This window comes from Sorex fumeus, unplaced genomic scaffold, assembly GCF_029834395.1.
Source record: "Sorex fumeus unplaced genomic scaffold, SorFum_2.1 ptg000033l, whole genome shotgun sequence".
Classification (NCBI taxonomy): Eukaryota; Metazoa; Chordata; class Mammalia; order Eulipotyphla; family Soricidae; genus Sorex; species Sorex fumeus.
The window spans coordinates 30,033,995-30,057,324 of NW_026606090.1; the positions used below are offsets into that span (position 1 = coordinate 30,033,995).

The 23,330-nt window shown below is 42.7% G+C and overlaps 2 protein-coding genes across 2 annotated transcripts; both read left to right on the forward strand.

Annotated features, from left to right (window-relative positions):
- The first annotated feature begins 658 nt into the window (after positions 1-658).
- Positions 659-2,554, forward strand: LOC130026016 (lithostathine-like). The gene is made up of 6 exons (XM_056116672.1): positions 659-728; positions 1,011-1,129; positions 1,345-1,482; positions 1,784-1,786; positions 2,086-2,203; positions 2,487-2,554. The coding sequence occupies exons 1-6, from the start codon at positions 659-661 to the stop codon at positions 2,552-2,554; spliced, it is 516 nt and encodes a 171-aa protein (XP_055972647.1).
- A 17,784-nt stretch (positions 2,555-20,338) lies between these two features.
- On the forward strand, positions 20,339-22,221 carry LOC130026017 (lithostathine-like). The gene is made up of 4 exons (XM_056116673.1): positions 20,339-20,396; positions 20,678-20,796; positions 21,012-21,174; positions 22,154-22,221. Exons 1-4 carry the CDS (start codon positions 20,339-20,341, stop codon positions 22,219-22,221), a joined length of 408 nt encoding a protein of 135 aa, XP_055972648.1.
- Positions 22,222-23,330: the final 1,109 nt, after the last annotated feature.

Below are 23,330 nucleotides of genomic sequence, written 5' to 3' on the forward strand. Positions count from 1 at the left end.
TTTTGAAAACAAAATTTTCTATGTATATATAACATGGTATTGTGAAAATTTTATACAAAAAGGAGAGAAGACCAAAAGAAACCACAAGGACATTAGTGCTAAAACTTTATTCCATTTTAGTCATAGTGAAAAGATTAATATAGTTATAGGTGTCTGTAGTCCTGAGAAGACCTTTCCTGGTATCTGGAAGAGGCACAGCTGTGGCAATTCCCAGCCTCTGCTGGTAAGACCCCTCCATATCTCAAGAACCTCCAGGAATCCCTGACTACTCTTTCCCAGCAGGCCCTCAAGGCTGCAACTCTGCGTTCTTCATTGTACTGTTCCGCCCCCAGAACCTCTTTTAAAAGGCTGGTCCCTCCTGACCTACAGACAATCAAAGATTCCTGCAAGAAAGGTAAGTGGGAAAAGATGCAAGACACTCGGGGAGGAGGGAAAAGATTCCCACTCCCAAGAGGACACAAGCGCTGTCAGACTCAGCAGTGATAACTCTGTGAGGCATCCTGGGAAGAATATTCAGAATATCAAATCTGCTCGGTCCCCATAATGGGAGATATCAATCATCTGGGAATTAAACAAATACAACAGGGAGATGGAGCAGTGGCTTCTGCCTAACCCAAATTCCATGCCTGCTTCTGACAGCCTTCTCCCGTGAGACAAGATGCTGCCTCCCATGGCCACTGTTGCTTGGATGGTGCTCGCCTGCCTGGTGCTCCAAGCCCAGGTGAAAGGTAAGCGTTCCCAAATCCAGCCCCTGTGTTGTGGGAAACTCAGGTACGAGAACACAGTTTGGGCATTTTAAAAAATCCAAGTGATATAGTGGAATAGATGATTCCTCGTCGAATGTTTCTGGTGACACTTGAAAGCATTCTGAATGTGTTGGAAAGGCTGAGGGATGGCCATGGTCCACTATTCCAAGTACTGCCCTCATGCATATCCCCATGATGCTTTTTCCAACAAAATACCCATTCTTCTTTTTCACTCCGTCACTCCCTTACATTTTCCTTTGTCAGGGGAAGACCTGCAGAATGAAGAGCTGTCTCCAAAAGTCAGGTGCCCCAAAGGCTCCACAGCCTATGGCCACCACTGTTATGCCTTTTTCAAGACAGAAAAATCCTGGATGGATGCGCATGTGAGTAACTGTACTTGAAACTGGAATGTTTATTCCTGCCTGAAGGGACGAGAGGGGCTTGGACAGTGGGAGTTCACGGGAGCTTCTATTTTATTGACACATACTAGGGAGAATGACACGCACAATTCACAGTACACCTGCTGTAGCTTATCTTCTCCGCTTCTTAAGTCCCAGTGTAATGCATGCTTCTCCCAATCTCTTTCTTCCTCTCCTAGACGGAATGCCAGAAACGTCGCAATGGACACCTCGTGTCTGTACTCACTCAATCAGAGGGCTACTTCGTGAGCTCCCTCATCAAGAACAGTGGGACAGCACCCCCTCTTGTCTGGATTGGACTCCATGACAACACAGAGGTGAGATTACGTCTTCTGTTCTCGGGTAACTGTACAACTCCATTTGCCCTCATGAGTCATCCGATTCCCTTAGTCTGCCCAATAATTAGACCGGGCCACCTGAAATCCAGAGTGTTCAGATTCTCTTCTGGAGAACGAAGCCCTGAGCCCATCTGAAGTTGTGCGTTGTATGACATGGTCTCATGTCTAGCTGATATCAATCCCCCTTTTCAAACAATGTGTACTGAAGACTTCCTAAATCAATTTTCTTGTTGTGCTCAGTGATGGTGCCTAAGATGTGCTGAGTTGTTGACCAATGAAGGGTGTGTACACTGTCCACTACAGAATCTACAAGACCTTTGAGGCCCAGGGGTGCATAGCCTGGATTGCACCACATGTTGTGCTAAACAATCCTTGCTACTTTCAGTGGTATTAGTGACTTTGATTCTTACACACTAGATCAAGGCTTTAGAGAGAATTTTCAGATCTCCTCTCCAAATCTCCTCCATAAAGACACAAGCAGATTATCTGGTGCCGGGTGTCACTCAGGGTTCCAGTGAAGCTGCTGCCAGAGCATCTCAGGAGCAACTGAGACTCAGGTGTCCATCTGTCGTGTCTTCACAGACTCAACCCAATGCAGGTGGATGGGAGTGGAGTAATGGCGATGTGTTGAACTATCAGGCCTGGGAGAAAGGAAGCCCTACTAATTCCGGGTACTGTGGGGCCATTCTTAGCCACACAGGTAAGAACAAACACGTTTCTCTGTTTATATCTGTTCCATTTCTGACATATCCCCAAAACCAGTTTCTAAGCCTGACCATTTGGAAGCGGGTACATTTCCTGAACTCAAACTCACTTGCCATTTCCTAGTCTCTCTCTGCTCTCTTTTCTTGAGCCCCTTCTCCTTGGAGCAGGAGTATGACACACAAAAAAGAGGGAGGGACTTTGGCCCTGTCTGTGATGCATCTCTCTCATGTTTCCAGCTTTAAGCATTCCACTCATCTCTCCTTTTCTTGTCTCTTTAGGCTATGAAAAATGGCAAAATTATGACTGTTGGATTGTAATGCCGTACATCTGCAAGTTTGAGAGCTAAATCCGGTTAGAAATGTACAGGCTGAATCCACATGCAGCCTCTCGAGGATATTCTTCCGGTCTTAAAAGGCATTCGAGAAGGAAATATCCACCGAATTTCAAGCCTGGACACCACGTCCCTTATACCTCCTCCCCAGTCTCACTGAATGCCTTTCTTTTATGTTTAAAGCCTGGTTTGTCAAATAATTACAATAAACACTTCTATCCACTTCTATCTCTTGAGTTCTGTTCTCAGACCATCACTAAATAATAACTGTACCTGAGAGAAATCTCGTTCTTCCTTTATCCACCTTCATCCTGATCCCTAGGATCCTGACTTCATGCACATCCCTAGGAAAATTCCAGTTGTAAATCCCAACTGATTGTCCAGAGCATACCACTGCAAAGATGCTTGGCTTAAGTCTTGGATTCTGAAGTCTGAGAGGCTAAGTCTCACCCTGGAAACCCACTCAGCTGTGCTGTCTCGGCTCACACTGTGAGCTCTACTGGGACATTCTAGACCAACCCCCATCTTCCCCCCCCCCCACCGCCACCTTGACTCGTAGCTCCATTCTTTTGCTCATCTAGATTTGCTTCAAATTTCCCAGAAAGAACCAAACTATAAGACGCAGAACCTTCTGCCTAAACAGCCAAGAGACACACACAATTTATGAATCCCAAGGCTGTGCTATCCGCGACTCTCACTGGAGGCTTCAGCTGTGTCCATCTGATGACTGAACCTGCATTCAGTTCATGACTTGCCTACATAGTTCAGCTCCCTTTTAATTTTTTTCACCATCCGTGAAGCAGACCTGGGTTGGCCTTGGGTCCAATACCTGAGTCACTCCCTTTTCCCACCCATAAGTTTCTGCAATCTTTAGGTCCTTTTATGTAAGCATGATGTGCTGATGTTGTTCACACTGCCCTGCCATTTCCTGTGCCGGTGTTAGTAACTCATGCACGTTCCGGTCTTCCTGTAGCGTAATATTTACAGGAAAACACCTCTGAGCTCATTCGTTGAACGTAGTAATCCAGGTTTTTTTGATCCACGGCAACAGCAGAGTTGCTCATTGTACCTGAGATCGATGATACGTTGTTTGATCAACAATTGGCACAGGCTGTTGTGTGATGTGAACACAGTGCCACAGTGCTGCTGTGCTTGTAGGTGCAGTGGACATCATGAAAATCCAGGTGTGTTATGGGAACCATCAGGCATCAAGTCAAAATCAGGACATGATACACATCTGTCTCCTATTTGTAGCATCTGACTAGTCCCAAATTATGGCAGTTATCCTCAATTCTTTATGTGCCCTGGATTATAATTGTATCCAAACCAATAAAAGTTGTGTCTTGGAATTTTACTTCCCAGGCAGAGTAGTACAAATTCTTGTATTTTTTGTAATGGAGATACATGTAAATGAACAAATTTTTATTTGCTTTTCACCCTGATAGCTGCAATCACCAGAATCTAGAGGGTCCTTCCATCTATCGGTACCTAGAGAGAGAGAAAGCTACTTGAGTCTCAAACTGTTGGAAATTGTGGATAGTGTTTTTGTTACTTGCTTTGGATAACCTCACAAAAGAAATATCTTTGGTAGTGATTTCAGTAATATTCAGTCCCTTTCATGTGTTTCTAGTTTGAATTCTGTCCAATTCCATTGATGACAAAATAAATCATCAGTTTGAAAAACATCCTAACAAAATCTCACATTCCAACAAATCTCCACAAAATCCCACCCTAAAATATCCTATTAGAAAAGCATCAATGGTTATTAACAGTTGAAATTCTTTTGAACTTAAGAATATGCTGCTATGGGGCTGGAGCAATAGCACAGCAGGTAGGGCATTTGCCATGCACACGGCCGACCCAGGTTCGATTCCCAACAGCCCATAAGGTCCCCCAAGGAAGGCCAGGAGTGATTACTGAGTGTATGAACCAGGAGTAACTCCTGTGCATTGCTGAGTGTGACCCAAAACAGCCAAAAAAAATATGCTGCTATGTAGGAAGAACTGTAGAATTAGAGCTTGAAACTAAAGTAAAACTTGCTACAGTATTTGCTGTAGAAAGCTCATGATTTCAAAGAACGAAGGTATAAAAACTATAGAAATTAAGTCAAAAAAAGTTTTCCTCATGTTTCATAAAAATTGTTTCATGTTTTTTATGCTATATGTGTGTATACATATATATATATTTGTATATATATATATATATATATCACTGTCACTGACCTCACATATGTGAGGGCGATCTGGCTGCAACATCTTTTGTCCCATTGATCAACCGGGTTGTTTTGGCTGATCTCGCTGGCTCGGTGGATGTCCCCTTCCTCCCTCACCGCTCCAAGTGCATCCCTTCCGAAGCTGTGTGCTCTTTTGAAGAGGACGTACTTCCCCGAATAGAGATATAGAGATGGACTGGTCTTCAGTGGAGGGTATACGAGTAGCTGCGCTTGCGTTTCCCTGCTAGAACCTCCAAACAAGCATATGAGTATATATGTGTGTGTATTCAACTATACATACACACACATATGTGTGTGTGTGTTTATCGTTGTTGTTCTTGATTGTTTGCTTGCATCTGCATTGCATTAGATTGTTAAAATGAGACTCCTGGCTCTGCACACAGGAAGGACCTACTGTTGACAGTGTTTGGAGATCATGCAGGATGCTGGGGTTCAAACCTAGGTCAGCACCAGCCAAGCAACAGTGGCCATAGGAGGCAGCACCTTGTCTCACTGGTGAGACTGTTAGAGGCAAGGATGAGAGCTGGTGCAGGGAGAAGTCAAGCAGAGAAGCCTCTTCTCCATCTCCCTGTCTCCTTTGTTTTATTCTCAGGAGCACGTTGACCTGACTAACTTGGGTCTCCCAGTATGGTGACAGAACTGATTTGGTATTCTGATATTCTACCCATGAGATCTCTCAGGTTTGCTACTGCTAAGTCTGACAGTGCTTGTGTATTGATTAGTACTGACGGCAGATTCTTTAGGTGTTCGGGTCTGACATTTTTCTGGGCCGGGTGCTTACACTTCTTTACTGAGGAAATGGCGTGTCAGATTTTGGAAGGAGAATGTTGGGAACGACAGATGCATTCTGCGTGGTATGTTGGAATGTGGACATGGCTATTGAAGAGATTCAAGTAGAAGTCATGGATATTCTTCTCCATTGCCTTTTTGGAAGATTTGATATGTCCATCAGGGTGTTGGAGGGCAGCCATCTTGGTCTTGTAGTTGGCCAAGGGCAGGTGGGCATTGCAAATGATTTTCCAAGTTTCTGTGACATCAGCCAGCACTGCTGCTCTACTCTCTTTGAGGTCTTCCTTTATCACTTCTCTGCCTTCTGGACGGAGAGGTTCTGGCCTGCAGTGACAAGGCATGCTTGGCCTCATTGGATGTGGGGCGGAACCTGCTCATCTCCTTGTCCTGACGAGGTCCCAAGTTGACGGCCATGAATAGCTCCTCTGGCTCCTGAATGAACATGATCCCAGAGGCACACAAGCCAATCTCAGAACCCAGCGACTTATAGCGGAAATCCCTCCAGGCTTATTGCTAAAATTTCAGAAATCCAAAATTGCACAAAGCGGCCCCGTGACATCGTATACTCTTCGTAATCAGTAATAGAAAACAAATTATCTAGTGATGCCTCGTTGGCAGGTCTCAGTGTTGGGGAAAAGTCCAAATAATAATGGTGGGTCTTTTGTCAAAATATTAAATGTGATCAGAATGCAGAGAGTATAAAGTGGAAATCATCTACCACAGGGTGAGGGGCAGGATGGGGGGTATATTGGGGTTTTTGGTGGTGGAAAATGTGCACATGTGAAGGAATGGGTGTTTGATTATTGTATGACCAAGACTTAAACTGGAAAGCTTTGTAACTCTTCTCACGGTGATTCAATAAAATAAATAAGTGAATGAGTAAATGAATAAATAAATATTTAAATAAATAAATAAAAATAAAAAAGAGAACACTTTACTCAGTAGTGTATTATTCACACCAGTTGAGATAAGATTTAACTGCAAAAATAGAACGTCAACACAATAAAGTTATTTATAATCTTACAATTATTACTCTCAAGAACTCATGTTTTTCCCATTATTGTCTGTTATTTTCCTCAAATATGATGACTATAGCCATACTTGGCGTCTATTTATGATAAACATTATATAGATCTAACAATATCTTTTCTAATTTTTGTAGGCACAGAAAACTAGGATAACTACCAATCTAGATATAAGGAGGACAAATCATGTAAAACTGAGAGAATAGTGAAAGTAACAAAAAAAGGAAAAGAAATAAAGGTTTCAAAGAAAAACTTGCTAGTTTCCTCATGGGCCCTGATCCTTCCTATAGTTCTCACTACAAATAAAGAAGAATCAGACAGTCCATAAAAATAAATGCCAAGTTGTATGAATGAACCCACCATAATTGAACTTGGTCTAATGAACTAAAAATTGAATAAGTATATTAGATTTTCTTTTCTTCTTCTGGAGAGATATTGAAAAAGGGATAGATAAGTAAAAAGTTTCTTATAGTGGTTAGAACGTTATCCTTTATAGATTTCCTTATTTTCAAAATTATAATTTTCCAACCAGTTCGAAGGCATGGAGTCTACAATTATTCAGAGCTGAGATGTCTTGCCCTGGGGAAGTGAAAAAACAGTTAAAAGTTACTGGGCCCGCTCGAGCAAATCGATGAACAATGAGAGGACAGTAAGTATCTCATTAAGGGATAGGCTCAGGTTGATGTCTAGGTGGCTATAAAAGCAGATTATTTAATTTTTTAAAAATTTTTATTTATTGAATCCAGGACCCAGGGTGTCCCCCGAGATTCCTGAAGAGAAGCAGTTTTTTTTTCCCTTTATTTTATTTTATTTTTTTTAAAGTTGTAGATTTACAATTTTTTGTGCTTTGGTTTCAATTATACAATGATCAGATACCCATCCCTCCACCAGTGCCCATTTTCTACCACCATGGATAAGATCCCTCCCACCCCCATCCCCCCATCCCCCCATCCCCCTGTCTCTGTGGCAGGGCAATCCCCTGTGTTCTCTCTCTCCTTTTGGGTGTTGTGTTCTGCAAAAGAGGCATTGAGTGGCAAATATGTTCAGTCCATAGTCTACTTTCGACATGCATCTCCCCTCCTGGGAGGATCCTCCAAACATCCTTTATTTGGTGCTCCCTTCTCTATCTGAACAGCCCTTTCCTCTAGGATACCCGGCTGGCCTCTAAGTTATGGAGTAATCCTCCTGGTGCTGATCTCAGCTATTCTTGGGTATTAATCTCATACTTTGTTACTTTATATCCCCCAGATGAATGCAATCTTTCTATGTCTATCCCTCTCTTTCTGACTCATTTCGCTTAGCATGATACTTTCCATATTGTACCACTTGTATGTAAATTTCATGACTTCATCTTTTCTAAGAGCTACATAGTACTCCATTGTGTAGATGTACCAAAGTTTCTTTAACCAGTCATCTGTTCTTGGGCATTCAGGTTTCTTCCAGTTTCTGGCTATTGTAAAGAGTGCTGCAATGAACAAACAAGTGCAGATGTCACTTCGACTATACATTTTTGCCTCTCTGGGATATATTACCAGGAGTGGTATTGCTGGGTCAAATGGGAGCTCAATTTCTAATTTTTTGAGAATCGTCCATACTGTTTTCCAGAAGGGCTGAACCAGTGGACATTCCCACCAACAGTGAAGGAGTGTCCCTTTCTCGCCACATCCACGCCAGCATCGGTTGCTTTTGTTCTTTTGAATGTGGGCCAGTCTCTGAGGTGTGAGATGGTATCTCATTGTGGTTTTGATCTGCATCTCCCTGATGATTAATGATGTAGAGCATTTTCTCATGTGCTTTTTTGCCATTCGGGTTTCTTCTTTGAGAAAGTTTCTGTTCATTTCATTGCCCCATTTTTGGATGGGGTTGGATGTTTTCTTCTTGTGGAGTTTAACCAGTATTTTGTATATCCTGGATATCAACCCCTTGTCAGATGTGTATTCGGTGAATATCCTTTCCCATTCTGTAGACTGTCTTTGTATTTTGGTCACTGTTTCTTTGGAGGTGCAGAAGCTTCTTAGTTTAAGATAGTCCCATTTATCTATCTCTGTTTTCACTTGCTCGGCCAGTGGCGTGGCATCTTTGAAGATACCATTAGCTTCAATGTCATGGAGGGTTTTGCCAACTTTATCTTCAATGTACCTTATCGTTTCTGGTCTGATGTTGAGGTCTTTAATCCATTTTGATCTTACTTTTGTACATGGTGTTAGGCAGAGTTCTGAGCCTATTTTTTTGCATGTAGCCGTCCAGTGATGCCAACACAATTTATTAAAGAGGCTTTCCTTACTCCACTTCACATTACTTGCACCTTTATCAAAGATTAGATGAGCATATGATTGAGGAGAGATGTCAGTGTATTCAACCCTGTTCCATTGGTCTGCAGTTCTGCCTTTGTTCCAGTACCATGCTGTTTTAATTATTACTGCTTTGTAGTACAGTTTGAAGTTCGGGAGGTTGATTCCTCCCATTTTCTTTTTCCCAAGAATTGGAGAAGCAGTTTTGAGTATCTGCCCTGCCCTCTTAACTCCTGATGGCGGCGCCCATCTCATCTTAAATCCAGGACCCCAGGTGTCCCCCGAGATGCCTGAAGAGAAGCAGTTTTGAGCGTTGGCCCTGCCCTCTTCACTCCTGACGGCGGCACCCATCTCATCTTAAATCCAGGACCCCAGGTTTCCCCCGATATGCCTGAAGAGAAGCAGTTTTGAGCGTCGGCCCTGCCCTCTTCACTCCTGACGGCGGCGCCCATCTCGTCTTAAATCCAGGACCCCAGGTGTCCCCCGAGATGCCTGAAGAGAAGCAGTTTTGAGCGTTGGCCCTGCCCTCTTCACTCCTGACGGCGGCGCCCATCTCGTCTTAAATCCAGGACCCCAGGTGTCCCCCGAGATGCCTGAAGAGAAGCAGTTTTGAGCGTTGGCCCTGCCCTCTTCACTCCTGACGGCGGCGCCCATCTCGTCTTAAATCCAGGACCCCAGGTGTCCCCCGAGATGCCTGAAGAGAAGCAGTTTTGAGCGTCGGCCCTGCCCTCTTCACTCCTGACCGCGGCACCCATCTCATCCCATCTCATCCCAAACCCAGGGTTCTGTAGAGGCGTGGCCTCCTCAAAAGTGGGCGTGGCCTCAAATGTGGGCGTGGCTTAATTTCCAGCGGGCCTACGCTCACACGGCCGCAGGTTGTTTTCCCATACTAAGGAACCTAGTCCCCAAGGAATCTAGTTCCCAACCTACTCAGCAATATGAAGAAACAATGAAAATCTCCAACACAAGGGGAGAACAACGAAAACAATCTAGACCATTCTGTCAAAACAGCTCACCTAAGGGACCTCTCTGACATAGAATTCAGATACGAAGTCATCAAGATCTTCAATCAACTCAATGAAACAGTCAGACAGACAGCCAGTAACACCACAGAAAAAATCGACAAATTACGAGAAGAAATGAGGGCAGAAATGTCACGATTAAAAGATTCCATAGATGAAATGAGAAACTCAGTTTCTTCTCTTAAAAATAGAATGACCACAGCTGAAGAGAGAATCAGTGACCTGGAAGATCAGCTGCAACAAGCCAACACGCAACAACAAACAGTGGCAAGGGACCTCAAAATGGCTCTACAGAGAATCAGAGTCCTAGCAGATGATTCCAAGAGGAACAATATTAGAATCATGGGACTACCTGAACCTCAGGGAAACAATCCCAACGAAAAAAACACCGTCAAACAAATCATAGCTGAAAACTTCCCAGAGCTGCACAATGCAGCCATTCAGGTTCAAGGAGCCCGAAGGGTGCCAGCTAAAAGAGACCCCAACAAAAACACTCCAAGACATATCATAGTTAGAATGAACGATACTGCCGATAGAGACACAATACTGCAAGCAGCAAGAGCAAAGAAGGAAATCACATACAAAGGAGCATCCCTTAGATTCACAGCAGACCTATCAGAGGAAACCCTACAAGCCCGAAGGCAGTGGCGAGATATAGTCAAAAAACTCATGGAAATGAATGCTTCAGCAAGAATACTCTACCCGGCTAAACTCTCCCTCAAAATCGAAGGAACAGTACACTATTTTATAGATAAACAGCAGCTCAGGAACTTCATAGACTCAAAACCAAACCTAAAGAAAGGCCTAAAGGGGCTACTATAAGAAAAGACAAACCCTACAAACACAACACACCCGCACAGAAAGATGACACAAAACCCCATAACCATTCTCTCTCTCAATGTCAATGGTCTAAATTCACCAGTTAAGAGACACAGAGTGGCAAAATGGATACAGAGACAGAACCCAACATTCTGCTGCCTACAAGAAACTCACCGCAACAGCCAGAGCAAACACAGACTCAAAGTCAAAGGATGGAAAACAATCCTGCAAGCACACAACTCACTCAAAAAAGGTGGGGTGGCCATACTAGTATCCGACAACATTAATTTCACCTTGAAAAAGATTAGAAGGGACAGTGAAGGCTATTTTCTCTTCATCAAGGGATACGTACAACAGGAAGAAATCACACTCTTAAATGTATACGCACCTAATGAGGGAACAGCTAAATATTTAAAACAACTGCTAACAGATTTTAAGGAGGACATCACTACCAACACAATAGTACTTGGAGACTTCAACATCGCCTTATCACCTCTGGATAGATCAACAAGAACAAAACCCAGCAAGGAATTATTGGCTTTGAAAGAAGTAATAGAAGAGAAAGGGCTTATGGACTTATACAGGGCTTTACACCCCAAAAAGAAAGAATACACATTCTTCTCCAGCGTGCACGGAACATTTTCCAAAATAGACCATGTGCTAGGACACAAAACATACCTCAACAGAATCAAGAAGATAGAAATAGTATCAGCCATCTTTTCAGACCATGATGCACTGAGGATAGAAGTGAATCACACAAGGACACGGAGAACCAAATCAAACACCTGGAAATTAAACAACTCGATGCTGAACAATGAGTGGGTCAGGAACGAAGTCAAGGATGAAATCAAAAGATACCTGGAAACAAATGAGAATGAAGACACAAACTACCAGAACTTATGGGATGCAGCGAAAGCTGTATTAAGGGGAAAATTTATAGCTCTGCAAGCATATCTAAGTCGATAGAAACGATGCACATAAACAATTTGACCTCACAGCTCAAGACCTTAGAAAAGGATCAACAGAAAGAGCCTAAGTCAGGCAGAAGGAAAGAGATCATAAAACTTAGAGCAGAAATCAACGACATGGAAAACAAAGAAACAATCCGAAAGATCAATGAAACCAAGAGCTGGTTCTTCGAGAAAATAAATAAGATAGATAAACCACTAGCAACACTCACAAAGAAACAGAGAGAGAGAACCCTAATAAATCGAATCAGAAATAAGAATGGGGATATCACAACAGAAATTAAAGAAATTCAAGAGATCATCAGAGACTACTTTGAAAGTCTCTATGCCACGAAACACGAGAACCTGGAAGAAATGGATAAATTCCTGGATTCCTACCATCTCCCAAAGCTGAACCAAGAAGATATAGAGTACCTGAATAGACCTATTCACATCAAGGACATTGAAACTGTAATCAAAAGTCTTCCCAAAAACAAAAGCCCAGGCCCAGACGGATTTACTAGCGAATTTTTACAAACATTTAAAGAGGACCTATTGCCAATTCTTCTCAAGCTTTTCCAGGAAATTGAAAAAACAGAAACTCTCCCAAACAGCTTCTATGAAGCCCATATCTCTCTAATACCAAAAGGAAACAAAGACACCACAAGAAAAGAAAACTACAGGCCAATATCCCTGATGAACACGGATGCGAAGATTCTCAACAAAATACTAGCCAATAGAATACAACAACTCATCAAAAAGATCATACATCATGACATAGTGGGATTCAGCCCAGGGATGCAAGGATGGTTCAACATTCGTAAATCAATCAACATAATCCATCATATCAACAAAAGAAAAGATAAAAATCATATGATCATATCAATAGACACAGAGAAAGCTTTTGACAAGATCCAGCACCCATTCATGATGAAAACCCTTGCCAAAATGGGGATAGAGGGGACTTTCCTCAATATAGTTAAAGCCATCTACCACAAACCTACAGCAAACATCATCCTCAATGGGGAAAAACTGAGACCCTTCCCCCTAAGGTCAGGAACGAGACAATGATGCCCACTCTCTCCACTATTGTTCAATATAGTGAACAAGACGTACTTGCAATAGCGATTAGGCAAGAAAAAGATATTAAGGGCATCCAGATAGGGAAAGAAGAAATTAAGCTCTCACTATTCGCAGATGACATGACACTATACTTAGAGAACCCTAAAACCTCTACCAAGAAACTCCTAGAAACAATAGGCTTGTATAGTAAAGTGGCAGGCTATAAAATCAATACCCAAAAATCCATTGCATTCCTATACGCAAATAGTGAAAGAGAAGAAAGTGACATCAAGAAAACAATCCCATTCACAATTGTGCCCCAGAAAATCAAGTATCTAGGAATCAGCTTAACTAAGGAAGTAAAGGACCTGTACAAAGAAAACTACAAAACGCTACTTCAGGAAATAAAAGAGGACACGAGGAAATGGAAAAATATCCCCTGTTCATGGATGGGGAGAATCAACATCATCAAAATGGCAATACTTCCCAAAGCACTGTACAAATTCAATGCAATCCCTATAAGGATACCCATGACATTCTTCAAAGAAATGGAGCAAACACTCCTGAAATTTATATGGAACAATAAGCCCCCACGAATAGCTAAAGCAATTCTTGGAAAAAAAATGGGAGGAATCAACCTCCCTAACTTCAAACTCTACTACAAGGCAGTAATAATTAAAACAGAATGGTACTGGAACAAAAGCAGAGCTGCAGACCAATGGAACAGAGTTGAATATACTGACATTTCCTCCCAAACGTATAATCATCTAATTTTTGATAAGGGGGCAAGAAAAGTGAAATGGAGCAGGGAAAGCCTCTTCAATAAGCTGTGCTGGCAAAATTGGACGGCTACATGCAAAAAAGTGGGCTCAGATCTCTGCCTAACACCATGCACAAAAGTAAGATCAAAATGGATTTATGACCTCAACATCAGACCAGAATCCATAATGTTTATTGAAGACAAAGTCGGCAAAACTCTCCATGATATTGAAGCTAATGGTATCTTCAAAGATGTCACGCCACTGGCCGAGCAAGTGACAACAGAGATAGACAAATGGGACTATCTTAAACTAAGAAGCTTCTGCAGCTCAAAAGAAACAGTGACCAAAATACAAAGACAGCCTACAGAATGGGAAAGGATATTCACCAAGTATACATCCGACAAGGGGTTGATATCAAGGATATACAAGGTACTGGATAAACTCCACAAGAAGAAATCACCCAACCCCATCAAAAAATGGGGTGAGGAAATGAACAGAAACATTAGCAAAGAAGAAATTCAAATGGCAAAAAGGCACATGAGAAAATGCTCTACATCACTAATCATCAGGGGATGCAGATCAAAACCACAATGAGATATCGTTTCACACCACAGGGACTGGCCCACATCCACAAGAACAAAAGCAACCGGTGCTGGCGCGGATGTGGTGAGAAAGGGACCCTCCTTCACTGCTGGTGGGAATGCCGGCTGGTCCAACCCTTTCGGAAAACAGTATGGACGATTCTCAAAAAATTAGAATTTGATCTCCCATTTGACCCAGCTATAGCACTCCTGGGAATATATCCCAGAGAGGCAAAAAGGTATAGTCGAAGTGACATTTGCAATTGTTTGTTCATTGCAGCACTCTTTACAATAGCCAGAATCTGGAAAAAACCTGAGTGCCCGAGAACAGATGACTGGTTAAAGAAACTTTGGTACATTTACACAATGGAGTACTATGTAGCTGTTAGAAAAGATGAAGTTATGAAATTTACATACAAGTGGTACTACATGGAAAGTATCATGTTAAGCGAAATGAGTCAGAATGAGCGGGATAGACACTGAAAGATTGCATTCATCTGGGGAACACAAAGCAACAAAAAGGGAGATTAACACCCAGGAATGGCTGAGATTAGTACCAGGAATTTTGCTCCATGACTTGAAGGCCAGCCACCCGTGCTAGGGGTAAAGGCAGCTCAGATAGAGAAGAGAGCACCAAATGAAGGGTGTTGTGAGGACCCTCCCAGGGTGGGAGAAGCATGCGAAAAGTAGTAGATAGACCAAACATGATTGCCACTCAAAGCCTCTCTTGCAAAACACAGTACCCAAAAGAAGAGAGAGAACAAGGGGGAATGCCCTGCCACAGAGGCAGGATGGGACGGGGGGGGGGCGGGGGGATGAAGGGTGGGAGGGAATGCTGGGACCTGTGGTGATGGACGACGGGCACTGGTGGAGGGATGGGCACTTGATCATTGTATAACTGAAACCCAAGCACAAAATTTGTAAGCCTATAACTGTACCTCATGGTGTTTCACTAATAAAAAAAGAAAAAAATATATTTATTGAATTAACATGAAAACAGTCACAAAGCCTTTCAGTTTGAGTGTCGATCGGTCACACAATGACCAAACACCCATCCCTTCTACAGTGCATCTCTTCCACCACCAAGAACCCCAGTATATCCCCCTCCCAACCCTGCCCCTGCTTTTGTGGCAGATTTCCACTTTAATCTCTCTCTACGTTGATCACATTCAATATTATGACCAAAAACCCACCACTATAATTTGGAATTTTCCCCAACATTCAGACCTGCCAAAAAGACATTAGATAATTTGTTTTCTATTGCTGATTATGAAGAGCATATGATGTCGTATGGCCGCTATTGTGGCCACGTGGCCTTGGATTTCTGATAGTAAAGGAAAGTAAAGTAAAGGCCCTCCCATTGATCATCGATTTGCTCGAGCGGGCCCAGTAACTTCTCAATTGGAGACTTTGTTGTTACTGTCTCTGGCATATTGAATAAGTCACAGGGAGCTTGCCAGGCTCTGCCGTGGGGGCGAGATACTCTCGGTAGCTTGCCGGGCTCTCCGAGAGGGGTGGATTTCTGATATTTTAGAAATAAATCTAGAGGGCTTACTGCCAAAAGACACTGGGTTTTGAGATTGGCCTGTGTGTCTCTAGGATCTTGTGTCCTCTCAGGAGTGGGAATCTTTCCCACCGTTCCCGTAGAATCTGAGAATAAGCCCTGACTTGGAGAGCATCTTGTATCAACTCCCACTCACCTTAATTGCCGGGGAGGTTAATGTTTGGCAGATCAAGAACGACCAGACTTTTAAAAGATGTTCTCAGGGAGGGGCACTGCAACGAATGACACCAAGTTCTGACCTTGCGAGGGCTGCTGGGAAAGGCAAGTCAGGGGTTTTAGGAAATTTCTGAAATGGGGAGGAGTCTTCCTCTAAGTGGCTGGGAATTGCCACAGGTGTAGCCTCTTTCACGTACCAGATTAACACCTCCTCTGGACTACGGCCATCTGTAATTTTCCCCATATCAATTTTTTCTTATAGCCTACAAGATCTGAAATCAAATTTCATCACTTTTTTTCCTTGGTACCATGTAGAGGACGAAGAATTTTAGAAGTCAAGACAAGGAGAGTAAACTTGAGAGAAGACCAATGTTACGGTTTTATCGGCAAATTGTTCGTGTTGTAGGTGCTCTAAATTTGTCATGTTTTTAATAAATAATTTTATAGTTAGATTACACAACCATATGAATTAAAAAATAAAATGGTATTTGATAATTCAATACCTGCAAATTTAATACCATATAAGTTACATATCTACTGGTATTTCCCTCAAATCAACACACTCACACATGCACACATATACACACACACGCACATATGTGCTCGTTCAATCTGAAAGGCAGAATGAATGTATGTTGACAAAAGGCAGCACATTTCATGCAACAACCCCTGTTAAAACACTGTTCCTCAAAGGTCATTGTGTGTTACTTTGAATATCTTCGGCTCTGTAGGATAGTTCCAGTAACCCCTAGAACTGACGGGTCAGGGTGGCGCCTCATTCTTGGAGGCTGTCCTTCATGAAGTGCTGTCCTGTTGTCATGTTTCACCATATAGTCCCTAGAACCCCATTGTATTACTTGGAATATCGCAGTAGTTAAAACCCATTGCTCTGGGGCAGACACATTTTGAAGACAAAATAGTAACATGAATAATCACCAGGAGATACAGACTCAGAGAAAAGAAAATTAAAAACAAATGGTTCAAGAAGTGACATGACAATTTATTAAAGAGGCTTTCCCTGCTCCATTTCACTTTTCTTGCCCCTTTACGGAAGATTAGATGATCATATGTTTGGGAGGAGATGTCAGTATATTCAACTCTGTTCCATTGGTCTGCAGCTCTGCCTTTGTTCCAGTACCATGCTGTTTTAATTATTACTGCTTTGTAGTAGAGTTTGAAATTAGGGAGGTTGATTCCTACCATTTTCTTTTTCCGAAGAATTGTTTTATCTATTCGTGGGAGCTTATTGTTCCATATAAATTTCAAGAGTGTTTGCTCCATTTCATTGAAGAATGTCATGGGTATCCTAATAGGAATTGCATTGAATTTGTACAGTGCTTTGGGAACTATTGACATTTTGACAATATTGATTCGCCCATCCATGAACAGGGGATATTTTTCCATTTCCTTGTGTCCTCTTTTGTTTCCTGAAGTAGCGTTTTGTAGTTTTCTTAGTACAGGTCTTTTACTTCCTTAGTTAAGCTGATTTCCAGATACTTGATTTTCTGGGGCACAACTGTCAATGGGAATGTTTTTTCATGTCACTTTCTTCTCTTTCACTATTTGCGTATAGGAAAGCCATGGCCTTTTGGGTATTGATTTTATAGCCTGCCACTTTACTATACCAGCCTATTGTTTCCAGGAGTTTCTTGGTAGAGGTTTTAGGGTTCTCTAAGTATAGTATCATATCATCTGCGAATATCAGAGCTTAATTTCTTCTTTCCCTATCTTGATGCCCTTAATATCTTTTTCTTGTCTAATCGCTCTTGCAAGTACGTCCAGTACGATATTGAACAGTAGAGGAGAGAGTGGGCATCCTTGTCTCGTCCCTGACATTAGGGGGAAGGGTCTCAGTTTTTCCCCATTGAGAATGATGTTTGCTGTAGGCTTGTGGTAGATGGCTTTAACTATGTTGAGGAAAGTCCCCTCTGGACGGCTACATGCAAAAAAGTGCGCTCAGATTTCTGCCTAACGGCGTGCACAAAAGTAAGATCGAAATGGATATATGACCACAACATCAGACCGGAATACATAATGTTTATTGAAGACAAAGTTGGCAAAACTCTCCATGATATTGAAGCTAGTGGTATCTTCAAAGATGTCAGGCCCCTGGCCGAGCAAGTGAAAACAGAGATAGACAAACGGGACTATCTTAAACTAAGAAGCTTCAGCACCTCAAAAGAAACAGTGACCAAAATACAAAGACAGGCTACAGAATGGGAAAGGATATTCACCAAATACACATCCGACAAGGGGTTGCTATCAAGGGTATACAAGGTACGGGTTGAACTCCACAAGAAGAAATCACCCAACACCATCAATAAACGGGATGAGGAAATGAACAGAAATTTTCGCTAGGAAGAAATCCGAATGGCAAAAAGGCACATGAGAAAATGCTCTACATCACTAATCATCAGAGAGATGCAGAACAAAACAACAATGAGATAGCATTTCACACCACAGGGACTGGCCCACAACCACAAGGAAAAAAGCAACCGGTGCTGGCACGGATGTGGCGAGAAAGGGACCCGCCTTCACTGCTGGTGGGAATGTCGGCTTGTCCAACCTTTTTTGGAAAACAGTATGGACGATTCTCAAAAAATTAGAATTAGATCTGCCATTTGACCCAGCTATAGCACTCCTGGGAATATATCCCAGAGAGGCAAAAAGGTATAGTCGAAGTGACATCTGCAAATGTTTGTTCATTGCAGCACTCTTTACAATAGCCAGAATCTTGAAAAAACCTGAGTGCCCAAGAACAGATGACTGGTTAAAGAAACTCTGGTACATTTGCACAATGGAGTACTATGTAGCTGTTAGAAAAGATGAGGTTATGAAATTTACATACAAGTGGTACTACATGAAAGTATCATGTTAAGCGAAATGAGTCAGAAAGAGCGGGATAGATACAGAAAGACTGCATTCATCTGGGGAATATAAAGCAACAATACGGAGACTAACACCCAGTGATGGGTGAGATTAGTACCCGGAATTTTGCTCCATGACTTGAAGGCCAGCCATACGTGCTAGGTGAAAAGGAATCTCAGACAGAGAAGAGAGCACCAAATAAAGGGTGTTGTGAGACCCTCCCAAGGTGGGAGAAGCATGCTAAAGGTAGTCTATAGACCAAACATGATTGCCACTCAAGGCCTCCATACAAAACACAGTACCCAAAAGAAGAGAGAGAGAACAAAGGGGAATGCCCTGCCACTGAGGCAGGGTGGGACGGGGGTATGGGGGGTGGGAGGGATGGTGGGACCCGTGGTGGTGGAGGATGGGCACTGGTGGAGTGATGGTTACTTGAAACCCAAACACAAAAGTTTATGACTCTATAAGTGTACATCATGGGGTTTCACTAATAAAATTAAATAAATTAAAAAAATAAAGAAGCGACATGAAGGTGGCTTGGAGGAAAGTGAACTGTAGTTCCTTAAAATCTGGCTTTGCTGGTGTTGATATATTCTGCCATATATCAATCTCCTTAATATTACATGTAATATTAGAGCAACAGATCTACACATTATTACTTCCTTTCTTTTTCAAATTTTATTACTTCACTATAATTTAACTTAAAAACACCTATCAAATAATAGACTCATGTTTCTTTGAAATCATTTCATTGAAAAATTGTCTCTAAGGTTATGTGGAGACATTCACAGGTATTACTAATTAAACCTGTGTTTGACTTGAGAAATGTATCATCATTTTTGTTCCCTTTTACATTTTACATTAAATTATAGATATACTTGGAAATGAAAAGTATATCTGTATATATTTGTTATAGCGATAAATTCCTGGTAGATTGCTTATGAATAAAGTGAATTTTTCTGTGATTCCCATAAATGTTTCTGAATGAAATTTTTCTGACAACAAAATTTTCTATGTATATATAACATGGCATTGTGAAAATTTTATACAAAAAAGAGAGAAGACCAAAAGAAACCACAAGGACATTAGTGCTAAAACTTTATTCCATTTTACTCATAGTGAAAAGATTAATATAGTTATAGGTGTCTGTAGTCCTGAAAAGACATTTCTCTGGTATCTGGAAGAGGCACAGCTGTGGCAATTCCCAGCCTCTGCTGGTCAGACCCCTCCATATCTCAAGAACCTCCAGGAATCCCTGCCGACTCTTTCCCAGCAGGCCCTCAAGGCTGCAACTCTGCGTTCTTCATTGTACTGTTCCGCCCCCAGAACCTCTTTTAAAAGGCTGGTCCCTCCCCTCCTGACCTACAGACTATCAAAGATCCCTGCAAGAAAGGTAAGTGGGAAAAGATGCAAGACACTCGGGGAGGAGGGAAAAGATTCCCACTCCCAAGAGGACACAAGCGCTGTCAGACTCAGCAGTGATAACTCTGTGAGGCATCCTGGGAAGAATATTCACAATATCAAATCTGCTCTGTCACCATACTGGGAGATATTAATCATCTGGGAATTAAACAAATACAACAGGGAGATGGAGCAGTGGCTTCTCTGCTTGCCTCCTGCCTAACCCAAATTCCATGCGTTCTTCTGACAGCCTTCTCCCGTGAGAGAAGATGCTGCTCCCATGACCACTGTTGCTTGGATGGTGCTCGCCTGCCTGGTGCTCCAAGCCCGGGTGAAAGGTAAGCGTTCCCACATCCAGCCCCTGTGTTGTGGGAAACTCAGGTACGAGAGCACAGTTTGGGCATTTTATAAAATCCAAGTGATATAGTGGAATAGATGATTCCTCGTCGAATGTTTCTGGTGACACTTGAAAGCATTCTGAATGTGTTAGAAAGGCTGAGGATGGCCATGGTCCATTACTCCAAGTACTGCCCTCATGCATATCCCCATGATGCTTTTTCCAACAAAATACCCATTCTTCTTTTTCACTCCGTCACTCCTTTACATTTTCCTTTGTCAGGGGAAGACCTGCAGAATGAAGAGCTGTCTCCAAAAGTCAGGTGCCCCAAAGGCTCCACGGCCTATGGCCACCACTGTTATGCCTTTTTCAAGACAGAAAAATCCTGGATGGATGCGCATGTGAGTAACTGTACTTGAAACTGGAATATTTATTCCTGTGTGCAGGGACGAGAGGGGCTTAGACAGTGGGAGTTCACGGGAGCTTCCATTTTATTGACACATACTAGGTAGAATGACACGCACAATTCACAGTACACCTGCTGTTGCTCATCTTCTCCGCTTCTTAAGTCCTAGTGTAATGCATGCTTCTCCCAATCTCTTTCTTCCTCTCCTAGACGGAATGCCAGAAACGTCGCAATGGACACCTCGTGTCTGTGCTCACTCAGTCTGAGGGCTACTTCGTGAGCTCCCTCATCAAGAACAGTGGGGCAGCACCCCCTCTTGTCTGGATTGGTCTCCATGACAGCACAGAGGTGAGATTACATCTTCTGTTCACGGGTAACTGTACAACTCCATTTGCCATCATGAGTCATCTGATTCCCTTAGTCTGCCCAATCATTAGACCAGGCCACCCTGAAATCCAGAGTATTCAGATGCTCTTCTGGAGAACCAAGCCCTGAGCCCATCTGAAGTTGTGCGTTGTATGACATGGCCTCATCTCTAGTTATATCAATCCCCCTTTTCAAACAATGTGTACTGAAGACTTCCTAAATCAAGATTCTTGTTGCGCCCAGTGATGGTGCCTAAGATGTGCTGAGTTGTTGACCAATGAAGGGTGTGTACACTGTCCACTACAGAATCTACATGACCTTTGAGGCCAGTGGTGCATAGCCTGGATTGCACCACATGTTGTGCTAAACAATCCTTGCTCCTTTCAGTGGTATTGGTGACTTTGATTCTTACACACTAGATCAAGTCTTTAGAGAGAATTTTCAGATCTCCTCTCCAAATCTCCTCCATAAAGACACAAGCAGATTATCTGGTGCCGGGTGTCACTCAGGGATTCCAGTGAAGCTGCGGCCAGAGCATCTCAGGAGCAACTGAGACTCGGGTGTCCATCTGTCCTATCTTCACAGACTCAACCCAATGCAGGTGGATGGGAGTGGAGTAATGGCGATGTGTTGAACTATCAGGCCTGGGAGAAAGGAGGCCCTACCAATACCGGGTTCTGTGGGGCCCTTCTTAGCCGCACAGGTAAGAACAAACAAGTTTTTATGTTTACATCTGTTCCACTTCTGACATATCCCCAAAACCAGTTTCTAAGCCTGACCTTTTGGAAGGGGGGACATTTCCTGAATTCAAACTCACTTGCACTTTCCAGTCTCTCTCTGCTCTCTTTTCTCTGAGCCCCTTCTCCTTGGAGCAGGATTATGACACACAAAAAAGAGGGATGGACTTTGGCCCTGTCTGTGTTGCCTCTCTCTCATGTTTCCAGCTTTAAGCATTCCACTCATCTCTCCTTTTCTTGTCTCTTTAGGCTATGAAAAATGGCAAAATTATGACTGTTGGATTGTAATGCCGTACGTCTGCAAGTTTGAGAGCTAAATCCGGTTAGAAATGTACAGGCTGAATCCACATGCAGCCTCTCAAAGATATTCTTCCGGTCTTAAAAGGCATTCGAGAAGGAAATATCCACCAAATTTCAAGCCTGGACACCACGTCCCTTATACCTCCTCCCCAGTCTCACTGAATGTCTTTCTTTTATGTTTAAAGCCTGGTTTGTCAAATAATTACAATAAACACTTCTATCCACTTCTATCTCTTGAGTTCTGTTCTCAGACCATCACTAAATAATAACTGTACCTGAGAGAAATCTCGTTCTTCCTTTATCCACCTTCATCCTGATCCCTAGGATCCTGACTTCATCCACATCCCTAGGAAAATTCCAGTTGTAAATCCCAACTGATTGTCCAGAGCATACCACTGCAAAGATGCTTGGCATAAGTCTTGGTTTCTGAAGTCTGAGAGGCTAAGTCTCACCCTGGAAACCCACTCAGCTGTGCTGTCTCGACTCACACTGTGAGCTCTACTGGGACATTCTAGACCAACCCCCATCTCCCCCCCCCCCCCCTCCACTGCCACCTTGACTCGTTTGACTCATAGTTCAGCTCACTTTTAATTTTTTTCACCATCCGTGAAGTAGACCTGGGTTGGCCTTGGGTCCAATACCTGTGTCACTGCTTTTTCCCACCCATAAGTTTCTGCAATCTTTAGGTCCTTTTTATGTAAGCATGATGTGCTGATGTTGTTCACACTGCCCTGCCATCTCCTGTGCCGGTGTTAGTAACTCATGCATGTTTCGGTCTTCCTGTAGTGTGGTATTTACAGGACAACACCTCTGAGCTCATTCGTTGAACATAGTATTTCATGATTTTTTAGTCCACGGCAACAGCAGAGTTGCTCCATTCTTTTGCTCATCTAGATTTGCTTCAAATTTCCCAGAAATAACCAAACTATAAGACGCAGAACCTTCTGCCTAAACAGCCAAGAGACACACACAATTTATGAATCCCAAGGCTGTGCTATCCGCGACTCTCACTGGAGGCTTCAGCTGTGTCCATCTGATGACTGAACCTGCATTCAGTTCATTGACTTGCCTACATAGTTCAGCTCCCTTTTAATTTTTTTCACCATCCATGAAGCAGAGTCTTGGG